General features: G+C 61.3%; 1 protein-coding gene across 12 annotated transcripts in view; it reads right to left on the bottom strand.

The window, feature by feature from the left end:
• Positions 1–3,229: 3,229 nt before the first annotated feature.
• The window catches only part of PKP1 (plakophilin 1), a 42,599-nt gene continuing 33,654 nt past the window's right edge, over positions 3,230–12,174 (bottom strand). For all 12 annotated transcript variants that reach the window (XM_019637978.1, XM_019637976.1, XM_019637979.1 and 9 more), the window contains 11 exons: positions 12,010–12,154; positions 10,938–11,145; positions 9,985–10,159; positions 8,726–8,840; positions 7,776–7,931; positions 6,916–7,092; positions 6,589–6,742; positions 6,077–6,263; positions 5,446–5,530; positions 4,548–4,654; positions 3,230–3,400 (listed from right to left, as the gene is read on the bottom strand). In XM_019637978.1, the coding sequence (XP_019493523.1) occupies positions 4,580–4,654; positions 5,446–5,530; positions 6,077–6,263; positions 6,589–6,742; positions 6,916–7,092; positions 7,776–7,931; positions 8,726–8,840; positions 9,985–10,159; positions 10,938–11,145; positions 12,010–12,154 (1,477 nt within the window). In that variant the 3' untranslated portion in view covers positions 3,230–3,400; positions 4,548–4,579. The remainder of the gene's footprint in view (positions 3,401–4,547; positions 4,655–5,445; positions 5,531–6,076; positions 6,264–6,588; positions 6,743–6,915; positions 7,093–7,775; positions 7,932–8,725; positions 8,841–9,984; positions 10,160–10,937; positions 11,146–12,009; positions 12,155–12,174) is intronic.

Raw genomic sequence — 12,174 nt, 5'->3', positions numbered from 1 at the left:
CGAAGACCCACAGAGCGGCACACATTGAACTTCTGTGCTTTTTCACTAATTTAAATCAAAACAGCTTAATTTCATTAAGATACGCCATTTGAATGAAAGCTTACCAATGACACATTTATCGATTTTAAGTTTGTAATGTGAAGCCAATATATGATTTTTGGAACCAATTCACGTTCTTAAAACATTTCCCGAGGCCCCGGGCCCTGTGGATTAACATCCAGGCCACGGACAGGCCATCTTCCTCCCCTGGGCCAAGGCTCAGCCCCTCCGCCGCGGCTTCTCAGACCTCCTGACCGTTACCAAACTGAGGGGCGTCCCAGCAAGTCAGGGCCATGGGCTCTGCAGAGAGGCCCAGCCAGTGAGCACCCTCCGGGGTTGGGAAAGCGCCCCCCCCCGTTCCCTCTCCACGCACCACCGACCTCCTCCGCCCCGGTGGCCCTGCCGATGGCCCTCGGCAGTTATGTCCAGAAAGGTCCACGTGTATGTTTTGTCTCTTATGAGCCTCTGGAGACCAGGCCCTCCACGTCCCCAAATACCCCATATGGGACCAGGAAGAAGGCACTTGTTCCTTTTACAACCTTGAGGTTGGCTTGGGTGGCCTTGCAGGGGGTGGCTGTTCCCTTTACAGGGCCGTGTGACGTTGGGCGTATTTGCTCCCTTCCCAAGCCTCACTTGAGTTGTTTGTAAGGTTCACAGAGCTGCTGCGAGGACGCGAGCAGGTGTCTGAGTGGTGGCGTCCCTCCCCCAGGGTGGCACTCTCAGTCCGCGCCTGGTCCAGGGTCTCAGTAAGAGGGGGTCCTGGAAGGAAGTGAGCAGCCCTTCATTCTTCAACAGCACCCCAAATAATCCACTGCTTGGAAAAGTTCAAAGAAATGCCAGCAATTTATTGACTTCCTCTAGCTCCAAAAAAAGCGAGTACATAGCATATGACACAGGCAAACTGGGCCTGGCCAGTACAAAGCTCTTACACAGACATGGCGCAGGCACAAGGGGTTCCCGGACACTTCACAGCATCTGCTGCCCAGCTCACAGCCTCAGCCGTCGCCGGCTCAGCCGTCCACCTCTCAGCCAGGCTCTCAGGTGGACAACAGCATGTCACCGCCTCCTGAGTCCCTGGACTCACTGCTGCGCTGCTGGCCTGGCATCCACTGGACAGGGCTGGTGGCCAGTGCCTGGGTCTGTCCAAAGCCCAGGAGGCCTGGGGTCAGGGCATCGGGGGGGCCTGAGACCCTGTGTCCTTCTCACTTGGCCCCAGGCTGGAGCGCCTTGTCTCGGGTGTCTACCCTGAGCGTGAGGCCAACGTGGGCTTAAAATTCATCGACGCGCCCCAGCTATGCAAAGCCAGCACCCCGCTCCCCTGCTCAGCACATGCACCCTCAGGCCCCTCTCGGTTTTGCCTCTTCCAAAGTGATAGGCATGGGTCCTAGGCCAGGCGACAGGCCCCGCTGGCCAGTCTCAGGAGACACGAGAGAGGTTGCCAAAATCAGGCCTGGCCTAACTGTCCACCTTCGACTAGACTAGATAGTCCTCTCACACGGCGGCCCCCAGCGCCAGGCCCCCCACCCCCGTCGCCCCTGTCCTTCAGGAGAAGGTCAGCGCATGAGGACAGGGCTGTGGTCTCTCTGTCCATGTGTCCTGAGTGCTGTGAGGCACACTCCCCGGTACAAACTGGGACTCCACACGTTTTTTTCAAGAAATAAATTCCTCTGGGCCTCGATGTCGGGCCGGTAGTCATCCCGAAACCCTCTTCCAGGACATCCTGGTGGGACCAGGGTCACATGTGGGCCCTGAGAGGGGTGAGCCGGGACCTTTGTCATGAGCAAAGCGTGGCGGGCGGCATGGGGGGGGGTGTCAGATTCACAGCACCGAGGACGCTGCTTGAAGGGCGGTCCTCGCAGGCCTGTCTCAGGGGGCACATCTTAACAGGCACATCCTCAGTCCAGAAGGCGGTTTTCCATTCTGACTGCTGGGGTCAGAGTGGGGTCGTATTGGGGAGCAGGGGGGCAGCAGACCTCGAGGAGGAGGAGGGGTGAGGGGCACAGGCCAGGCGGTTGTGCCACTTAATGCTGACAGTGCCAGCACGGCCATGGGGCTGGGACGGGAAGGCCTGGGCACCTGCGCCGGCTGCATCTGCACAACACGCGGAGGGCTATTTACAGCAAGCTTCTCTCAGGAGGCCCTCGCGCCGCTTCTCATCTGAAGCGCACGAGGCAGGGGTCTCGGGTGTGGCTGGTCCCCGGGACGGACGTGTTTGATCACCACCCCTGTGGTTTCACAAGGAGAGTGGAGACAGGACGGCTGGGGTTCAGGGGAAGGTGGGGACAGCCTCTGGCTGGGGCGCGGGCTTGCTGGTGGCCTCACAGGACCGTCCCCTTGGCTGGTCTACCCGAACGCCCTTCCTCCAAGTCCTGGGACCCAAACGCGCCCTCCCTTGAGTCTCCCAGTCCCACGAGCGTGGTGGGAAGCACCCTCCCGGTCAATTTCCAAATGGCCCATGTCCCACTGAGGCTGCAGGAGGTCCCTGCCCAGCCCCAGCCTGTCCCCCTACCCCAGGGAATGTGAAGACCAAACAGCCATTCCCTGAACAGCTCTTGGGCTTGGAGCGCCATTTTGTCATCTTTCTCCTGCAACAGGTGGATTACCAGCCCCCTGAGGACCATAACTACAGTTACAGGCTGCGCCTGCTCTGCCGGGCACACAGCCGAGGACACGGAGGGCCCCTCTCTCCGGGACAGACCTCGTGTCGCAGAGTTAGCGTGACTGTCCCTGCTGTGTCCAGCGCAGTCCCCGGGGCACCTCGGGAAGGGCGGCGTTATCGGACAGCTGGACTGCCCGTAGACACGCGACCTCCCCGCCCTGGCTGACCTCCCTTCCTGGAAAGCGCCTCTGAAGTGGGGAGGTTGGCCCCTGCAGGATCCTGGGAGGCCCCCGCCCCGGCACGTACATTTCGGGAAGTAGGGGCAGCTAACCAAGCACATGTACTCGCCTTTGCTTAAGAAGCATTTTCACCACCTACGAGCTGCAGTCAGACAGCCAGCCTAGCTTTTTGCAGTCTGTGGTCAACACTTTAGGCGCTCAGGCACACACGCACGGGTGCACATGCACACACTTACACTATACACACACACACACATATATATATATTCCATTTCTCAGCAGAGGAAGTATTGACATCAGAAAAAAAATCCCTTTAACTCAAGAAAGGTCCCCCCTCCCCTCCCCTACCCCCCATTGCTTGCCAATTCTCCCAAGGGGGGGAAAAAAGATTCTAAAAATATTTCCATCATCCACAGTTTTTAGGTTTGTTCTCAGTTGCTTTGAACGTTTCCAAATACTGCATAGGTGGACAGAATAACCCTCCAGCCGGGCTTGAGGTCTCCTCCGAGGGGTCGTACCATTTCTGAAAAACAGGGAGCCCTCCCGTTAGCGAGACGCAGGCACGCCGGCAGCTCCAGCGATGCTGTCACCCCCTCCCCACCACGTCTGCCCCGAGGTGCGCTGGCCTGAGCCTGGACCCTCCGACACATTCTAGGGAGCTTCCGTAGCGTCTGAGTGTGTCAGCTCTCTCACTGCCATGCCCACCCCGCCGTCCCACCCACACGCTGCACGCCCAGCGCTGAGCACTTAGATGGTGCATTTGGAATCTGCTGAGTTTACTTCTCTCCTTTTTGGTCCTCAGGCTGATCCTCGTCCGCCAGGAGACGGAGTCTGAAGTTTGATTAAACCTTCACCTGGACCACAGATACAGTCCTCTCCCCACCAGGACCCTCCTCAGGTGTCGGGCTGCTGGCAGGTCACCGGGGCTTCAGCTCAGGTGGTCCTGCCCTCACCCTGGCTCTCTGCAGAGGCTCCACCCTGGGGCTGCCTCTGGTGACCCTCTCTAAGACTGACAGCGTCTGGTTTGCGTGTCTAAGTGTGGTCCTTGGCTTCCCTGTGTCGGAAACGCGTGGCACGCTTGTCTACGAGTGCATTTCCCACTGTGAGTCAGAAGTGCTGGGGCTGGGCCAGGAGTGCGTGTCAGCAAGCACCCCAGGTGATTCGAACGAAAGCTGAGGCTCGCCAGCCTTTGTCATACACACTGGTTCTGAGTTTTTGGTCCCTAGAATCATCCGCTGGAAATAAGCTTGTCCACACTAGGCATGGGCAGAGACTGGGACGTGGGCTGTAGAAAGGGTAAGGAGTGGGCAGTGGGTGCCCAAACCCAGAGTGACATACTGCAGGCAGCTGTCCACACCGTAGCCCGTGTGAATGGCGTGACCTGGCTTGTGCAGTGTGCAACCTGCACGGCTGTGCCCAGCAGCTCTGCCCAGACCTCCGGCCTGCTGGCGCTACCAGGACATTGCACATGCCTGAGGTCCTGTGGTGGGCCGGCCCACGGCACCCTGGCCAAGCAGCCTGCACAGCTGTCCTCACAGCCCTTGTGTCTGCAGAGCCAGGCCGTCTGCTATACCCAAGGATGCTGTGTCCCTGGGGAGCGCAGGCCTGGCCCCTCTCTCTGAGACTGGCTGCGGCTGCCACAGGGGTCCTGGGGGGTGGGCCCTTCTTACCTGCAAGCTGAACTTGGTTGGGCAGCCTCCTCTTAGAATCGGGAGGTGAAGTTCCTGAGGCTGTTGGCCCCGGCTAAGGATCCCAGCATGTTCCTGTCGAAACCTTGCTGCAAGGAGACAGACGGCCACCATGTGAAACACACGGGGACCCAGCCACCCAGAGCGTCCTCGGCCTCGGGCCACAGCCCTCGGGACACGCTGAGGATGTGTGTCAGGGCCCAAACACAAGGCCATTAACCCGGGAGTCACCGAGAGGTGTCGGGACTCCCACCAGCCCGTGTGAAGTTTCGTCCTGCCTTTGCAGGAATCCGATCACGGCGTGAGGATTTAAGCGAGCACGCATCACTCTTTAAACAGAACGACAACCAAAATCAGGCTGGAAGACTGTTCGCTGCCCTTCTCTCGGTCCTCTCGGCCCCCACACTGGTGTGGCAGGACTCTGCCTAGTGTTGCCTTCATCACGAAGCCCTCCTCTCAAAACCCCCAGTGGCTCCCCAGTGCCAACGGCAAACCCTCAAGCTCTCTGGGCTGAAGTTGAAGGGGTCAGAAATCCAGCCCAAACCCAGCTCTCCGGCCAGTGTGCACATCACACCCCAAAGGAGCCAAGTGCCTTTTGCCCGCCCTGCTTGTCCGTCTGCTCCTGGCAGTTCCCGCCCTAGGCCTCTGACATGTGCCCCCGGTTCCCTGTGTCCCCTGTGCTCAGATGCTCTCAGAGGCTGTCACACTCAGTGTCCTGCACGCATGTCCCTGAGCTCTGGCTCTGTGTGTGTGTGTGTGTGTGTGTGTGTGGGTGGGGGGGGGCAGGCATTGTGCCCGTCCCTTCTCTGTCCACTTGGACTTGGTTCACGCAGGGAAAATGTGGGGGAGCCTCCCAGCAGGGTACAGGGGTGGGCCTTACCTGTCTGAGGATACTCTGCAGCTCCTTGCAGGACCACATGTCAGACAGGAGGAGCCGGGCAGCTTCTGCGGCCTTGGGTGACGCACTGGGCAGGTGGGAAGTTCATTTGTGGGTGAGGCTCTGGGAGGCATGAGAACAGGCCCTCCTCCTCCCACCCTCACCCCCAGGTCTGGGGGGACCCCGGGGGTGCACGAGACAGGAGCTGCCTTCAGCCTAGGGCTGGTCACGCTACACAGAGGGGACAACCCCACGCCCCTGCCACCTGGAGGTTCCCCAGGACTGTTCTCGGGGGCCATGAAGGGAACATGTTCTCCATGCCGGCCCCCCCAGCCCTTGTCCTGGGAGGAGGGAGCCCCACGAGCAGAATAAAGCGCCCACACCCTGGGTCAGCTGCTCCCGCCTCCTGCCGGCCCTCTGAGAACTCTGTCCCCTGGTGTCCCTGATGAGAAGTGCGCTGCCCTGGGGCCTGGCTGCAGGCGCCCTGGGCTTCTGCCGTCAAGCCTCCCCTTCTCCACCCGGGGCACCGTTACAGCCCCACGTTTGCGCCTTCTCAGAGAGGTGCAGGGCTGCCTGCTGTGCAGGGTGGGGGCTGCGCTGTGGGGCAGGGCTGGGGCCGCCCCTTCCCACCCACCTGCTGCGGCCCAGGTTGATGATGTTGTTGATCATGCCACTGGAGAAGTACTGCCGGGCCATCTGCGGCTGGGAGGCCATCAGGTTCCTCACGGTGTAGCAGACCGAGGACAGGATGTCCTCTGAGTTGCTGGTGTTACCAGTGTGGCTGGTGAGGAGTCTGGTCACCTCAGGGAACACCTGGTTCCCTGGGAGGGAAAGGAGAGAACGCACGGGGTCAGTGACCGAGGCAGAGAGGGGCCACAGCACCAACTGCCGTCAGCCAGGCTCCGAGCAAGGCGGCCCCTCGAGGCCCCGTTCCAGCACCTACTCAGGGCGTGGGGCCCAGACGGGACCTCGCACACCTGCTGTTCATCCCGGGTGACCTGTCCCTTCGTACCTCTGAGCTTCCCGTCCCTAACGCTCACCCTGGGGAGTGGTTAGGGGGTGACCTTCCAGCAGCCTGTGGAAGGCAGGGTCTGCGGGAGTCCTGCCTAGAGGGGAGGGGTGGCCTGGCGCCGAGCTGACACTCACCCATCACTCTGTGCAGTGCCGGGTGGCGGGACATGTTGCTGAGCAGGGAGGCCCCGGAACGCACCACGTCAGAGTTGCCCGATTGCAGGAGACGGGCGATCTGTGGCAAGCCTTTTTCCTTGAGCCCAATCAACTGGCTCATGCCGTTGGACATCTGGACAGAAGGACCGAGTGAGGACCCAGCCAGTGGCTCCTCAGGCCCCGTGGAGGGGAGGAGGCCAGGAATCCCACAGAGACACCCCACACTTTTTCTCTTTCACGGGGCAGCTGGGGACACGGGGCGGGCGGGAGGAGGGGTGCGGGCGGGATGGGGGGCCCCTTGCTCACCAGCCCCTTGCTGGCGGTCAGGTTCTGCAGGGCCCCGGCACAGGCCTCCAGCGTGGCATCTTTCTTGCTTTTGCCCATGAGGTTCAGATAGGTGCGGATGGCGTCCGAGTGGTACAACCAGCTGCTGCCCTTGGGGTTGGTTTCTTCCTCCGGGAGCGGGCAGTCGTAGTTGTTGTTCTGAGGACAAAGGGCAGGTCACCAGGGAGCCTCTGAGGGGACCGAACCCAGGCACGCTCCTGGCTCCTGGCACCTGCACGAGCCCCTTTCCTCGCTGAGGCGGCTGCAAGAGTGACCGAGGGACCAGCCGTGTCCGAGGGACAGGGAGCCTCTCGGGCTCTTGGGAAGTGTGGCCATCCTCGGCTCAAACCTTCCAGCTGCGCGAGGCTGCTTTTGGGTCTCACCCCATGATTTCCTGTTTCCTTCCCCGAGTGGGAGCTTGACCCACCCTGGGCACAGAGGGTGGTCCAGGGCCTGACCTGCACAGCTGTGCCAGTGGAGGAAGCCGGGCCTCTGCCCCCTCCCTGCTTGTTGGAGAACCAGGGTGGCTCAGGAGGCAGAGGGAACCGGGCCAGAGAGGGTTAGCCTCCTGGCTACCCCAAATCCTCAGGAGTAAGGGGGACGATGGGGACACCTTAGCAGTTACACAGGACGGAGGAATGAGACCTGCAGGGAGATAGACCTGGGGACCTCCGGGGCGGCTCCCCACATACAGATTCCTTGTCTGTGTGAGGGACGGCTCTCTGCCCAGCTCCCAGAGGGCAGCAGGCTCGCCGGACCGCGGCTGGGACCGGGCTTGTCCCCCGGGGCTGGCTCCAGGCTCCCGCGGGGCAGAGAGGACAGGGCGGCCGGGACCTGCTCACCACCATCTTGTCGCTCTTGTTGCTAAAGCAGCCGGTAGAGGACTTCTCCGTGTAGGCGTTACGGGTGTTGTACTCCAGCTGGCGGTACCGGGTGGGCACCTCCGCGTCCAGGCGGTAGGAGAGGTTATGCAGGACGCACATGCAGTTCTCCACGGACTGGGGGACAAGCAGAGCACGCGCCTGAGCAGCTGCCCGGCCCCGGGGCCACTCCCTGCCTCACTCATGGAAGGCCAGGCACATCCGGCTGCCCCCACCACGGACCGGAGCAATCGCCCAGAACCTGGATCGGAACCCGGTCCCATCATTTCCTGCCGCTGTGAGCAGAGAGACTGGCTCCACCTTTCTGGGCCTCACGCTCTCCAGCTGTAAAATGGGTCTGAAGTCCCCTACTTCTGGGCTATAGGAAGATTACACGTGGAACGTACCTATCATGGAGCCTAGCACTTAGTAGGACAATGGACAGAGGTGAGTTCCTCTGCTGTGGCCAGCGTGCCCGTGGTCAGGCTGGGCATTCGGAAGACATGTCTTCCAGCCTGGCGCACACACCGTCAGGAGCAGCCCTGACATCTGCAGGTCCAAACGCCATCAAACCCCATGTCCCCTCCAGTCCCTCTTTTCGTGGCTGGTCCCCAGCCTCCAACAGCAAGGTGCTGGCCCATCCCACGTGAACAGGGGACCCCACAGCACGGCTCCCTGAGACCCGCCGTTTTCCTCTAGGGAAGCAGTCTGGGGTTTGGGCGGCAGATTTGTGCTCCTAACGAGCAACTCCTAACGTTTGGGCCTGAGGGATCTGCCTCCCGGGGTCTGGGTTACACAGGTACGGGGGTTTCCCTCCAGAGCAGGAAGGCACGGTGCCCACTGGGACCAGGCTGAGCAGACAGGGAACAGGCTCTGTCCTGAGGCCCTGTTGTCACCTCCAGTGGAGGTGCCCCCTGGGGCCACGCTCTCACCTTGTCGTCACAGCGGCTGGCTGCCACGCAGTTCTGGACATAGGCCATGAGGGCGTCAATGAGCCCCGTGTAGTTTCGCATGGTCTGACGTCCTGCGTCCGCAGAGCTCAGGTTCCTGACGGAGGGCAGAGAGGCAGGGGTGAGGGGAAGGGGGCAGGGACAGGGGTGGGGGACAGAGGAGGACAGTGGGGGACACGCAGGGCACAGCAGGTGGGGGTAAACGGGCAGAGGGGACAGGTGGAGGTTGGAGGTGTGACGTAGGCGGCAGAGGAAAGGAATGGGGAGTGAGGAAGGGCCGACCACGCAGCGGGCCCGGCAGCCCTGAGCGCGGCTGGGGGCAGAGGGCGTCTGGCTGGAACGCAGCTCGCTTCACCTCTCTACCTGCCCACTGAGTCCACCTGCCATAATTTTATGATGCCCAGTGGCTCCAGGGCAGCTGGCAGCCCAGGCACACACCTGCCCTTGTGGGCACTTGTGGAACAGGGGCTGGAAGCTCCTGTCTGCCCCGGCTCTCCCTGTGGGGTGCAGGGGCTGGGCACTGGATCTGGGAGAGGAGCCAGGGGCCCCCTTCCCAGGGGAGCTGTCTTCTCCCCGCCCCCCAGCAGCCCGGGACCCTATGCCTGGGCAGCCCTGCAGCCCCATAAAGGCCTTAATTACCCCGGCTTTTCATCTCCCTGGCCTCCCTGTTTCCTGAGGTGCTGCTGGAGGCTGGCAGGGAGGAGGGACACAGCTGAGACAGAGGCCCATGCCAACGGCACCCCATTCTGGGGAGGGCTCCCAGGACTTGGGAAGACAAACCCCTTAGAGCCAGGTGTGACCCCACAGGGATTTGCTCCACCTCAGGACCAGCTCCCGCTCCCAGCTTGTAAACCTGTCCTGGAACGAACACACCCAGGCCCCGCCCACCCCCCAGGGGCTCCGCCACACCCTGGTGAGGAACTCGGGACACTGGGCAAAGCAGAGCCATCTTCACGCCAGTGACTATGGGAAAGGGCTTGAGCACCACAGCCGGGAAGTGACTCATTAGCAGCCAATCCATGGACTTTTTGTCTAAAAGCACGCTCTTCAAGACAGTACAAGAAATGCATGTTTTCGGGGGTGGAAGGTGGGGGTGGGCAGGGGAATGGTTGAACCAGTTTGGATATTCAGATCTCCACTCAGATTCCTAACAAAGTCGGCTCGGTCCCTCAGAGGAGGTTGACTGGGGAAGGGAGGGCCCGGGCTGGGGTGAAAGGACCCCGCACGCCCTCTGCGCTCACCTCAGGCAGCCCGTGGTGTTGAAGAACACCTCGGGGTCCACAGTCTCCCGGGCCAGGTTGCTGTTGCCGTCGCAGCCAGAGAAGGGGATGACAACGCGGTCGGCCAGGACAGGCAAGGCGTCAGCAATGAGCTCTTCTTTCAGCTCGTCGGTGGAAGACAGGTTCCAGAGCAGCCCTGCGGGTGGGACAGTCAACCCAACACATGCCAGGCTCAGGAGGACCCCAGGACCGAGGAGCCACCCAGCCCGCTCTAGCCATGGAGCCCACGGAAACGCCACCTTCCCGCTAGACCTGGCCCCTCAAATCTGCTGGCTCGTTGTTTTCTGAGCTCATTTCTCAGTGTCTCAACCAGACTGCAGGTTCTCTGGGGCAGGGAGCTTCTCGAGTTCTCTGCCGAGGTCAAAATTATGCATATGGAAGGTGATCATAAAGCAGTGACTGACCAGTGGTTTTCAGTCTGAATTTTAGCACTCACAATCTCCTAATGCTCTCTTTTTTTCCACCTAAAAGTCGCTCTAGAAATACCATCCCTGTTACCCGGTCCGTGGTGTCCTCTGCCCCATCCAATCCAGGGCCCCTGGTGACTCTGAGTGCTTAGCGTGCTCGGTGGACCCCGCGTGGGTGCCGAAGACCTGCTGGCCCCTGTCGCTTCAGCCCTACTCTCCCCTCTTCACCCGAAAACCCAGGCTCTGCTGGACATGGGTCCTGCCTGGACACCAGCCCTCCACCCTTTGCCCAGTAGCCTCCAAAAGACCTTGACCCCTTGTGGGCGTGCACCATGCCCAGGGGCACCATCTAGACACCGTGAGCCTGGCCACGCTGGTGCCACGGTCACCTCGGACATTAGCCTGAGGCCAGCTCTGCGCCTGCGCCCGGCCCAGCCCCAGGGACTGCCCACACCCTGCCTGGGGCCACCGCCTCCCGCCACCAGCTCTCCACGCCGGGCCCCCTACCGGTCAGCTGTTTCTGGGTCTCGGCGCTGCCACTTCTCCTCAGGAGGCTGACGGCCTCACGGATCCCACCCTGCCTCCGGGTCTCCAGCTTGTTGGTGGTGCTACGGAAGACCAGGTTCCGCAGGGCCCCGGCCGTGGCCTGCTGCACGTTCTGGTTGGGGCTGCGGAGGAGGTCCACCAGCTTGCAGATGCCCCCGAGCTGATAGACCTGCGGACACAGGTGCCACGGCGCCCGGTCAGGGAGGGGAGGTACCTGCACCAACCGCTCTCAGCCCAAGAGTCGGCTTTCAGTTCAGAAACGTGCAAGCCAACCCAAGTGAACAAGCAGTGGGACGTGACAGTAACTGACCAGACGGGGGGACTCAGACCCCGACCCCCCACATCCTAGTGGAGACCCTCTGAGGGGCACTCCTGCCCCCAAGCCTGACCTCCCTCCTCCGGGTGAGGCCTGAAGGAGAAATAGGTATAAACACACGTGAAGATCTTAAAGCAAAACAGACACAGGGGGCTCCCACAGGACCCCTTACTCCTACGGTGGAGACCTCAGTGGAAATGAATCCCGGGCTCTAGAAAACCCATTTATAGCCCTACGTCCTTGGGCTGAACTGCAGAGTCCAGTGGGTGGCCCCCGCCAGCCAAACGTGGGAGGCAGGGACAAGCCCTGGTTTCCGCCATGGGTGCCAGGCAAAGGAGGTCATGATTTGGAGACAGACAGACAGACAGACAGAAAAGGGGTGGGGAGTAGTCATGTTGGTTAGCGGAATTTGAGAAAGGGGATTTCTGTTGACCCATGACTGTCACATAAGTGACACTGACCACTGGAGGGAACAAGCCTGAGAAATGTCCACTCAGCCAGAGGGCTTTGCTCTGCACAGAGGTTAAGTTGGCCAGCTCTGACCTTGAGCAATGCCGAGCACACTCCTCGGCCGGGGGTGGGCTGGGGAGGGTGGCACGGGGGGCAGGGTGAGAAGGGACCAGCTGCAAATGCCCCATCTCTCCATGCAGGGTCAGGCTGATGCACCCAGGCCCCTCCCAGGCCCTTAGGGACAGGGGAAGGTGTGCAGCTAGGTACCTGCTGCTTGGCTGATTCATCCTGGAAGCAGGTATGCTGGATGTAATAGGCCCCGATGGCCTGGTACTTCTCATCCTGGGAGCTCAGGTACTGTACAGCCTTGGGGATGGTCAGCCCACTGCACTCGATGTCCTCACTGCAGATCCTGCCAAATGGGCCATGGGG

The sequence above is a fragment of the Hipposideros armiger genome, unplaced genomic scaffold (assembly GCF_001890085.2).
Source record: "Hipposideros armiger isolate ML-2016 unplaced genomic scaffold, ASM189008v1 scaffold_37, whole genome shotgun sequence".
NCBI classification, from domain to species: domain Eukaryota; kingdom Metazoa; phylum Chordata; class Mammalia; order Chiroptera; family Hipposideridae; genus Hipposideros; species Hipposideros armiger.
The sequence above is the reverse complement of the archived record's forward strand: the minus strand, read 5'-3'. Positions and strand labels throughout refer to the sequence as shown.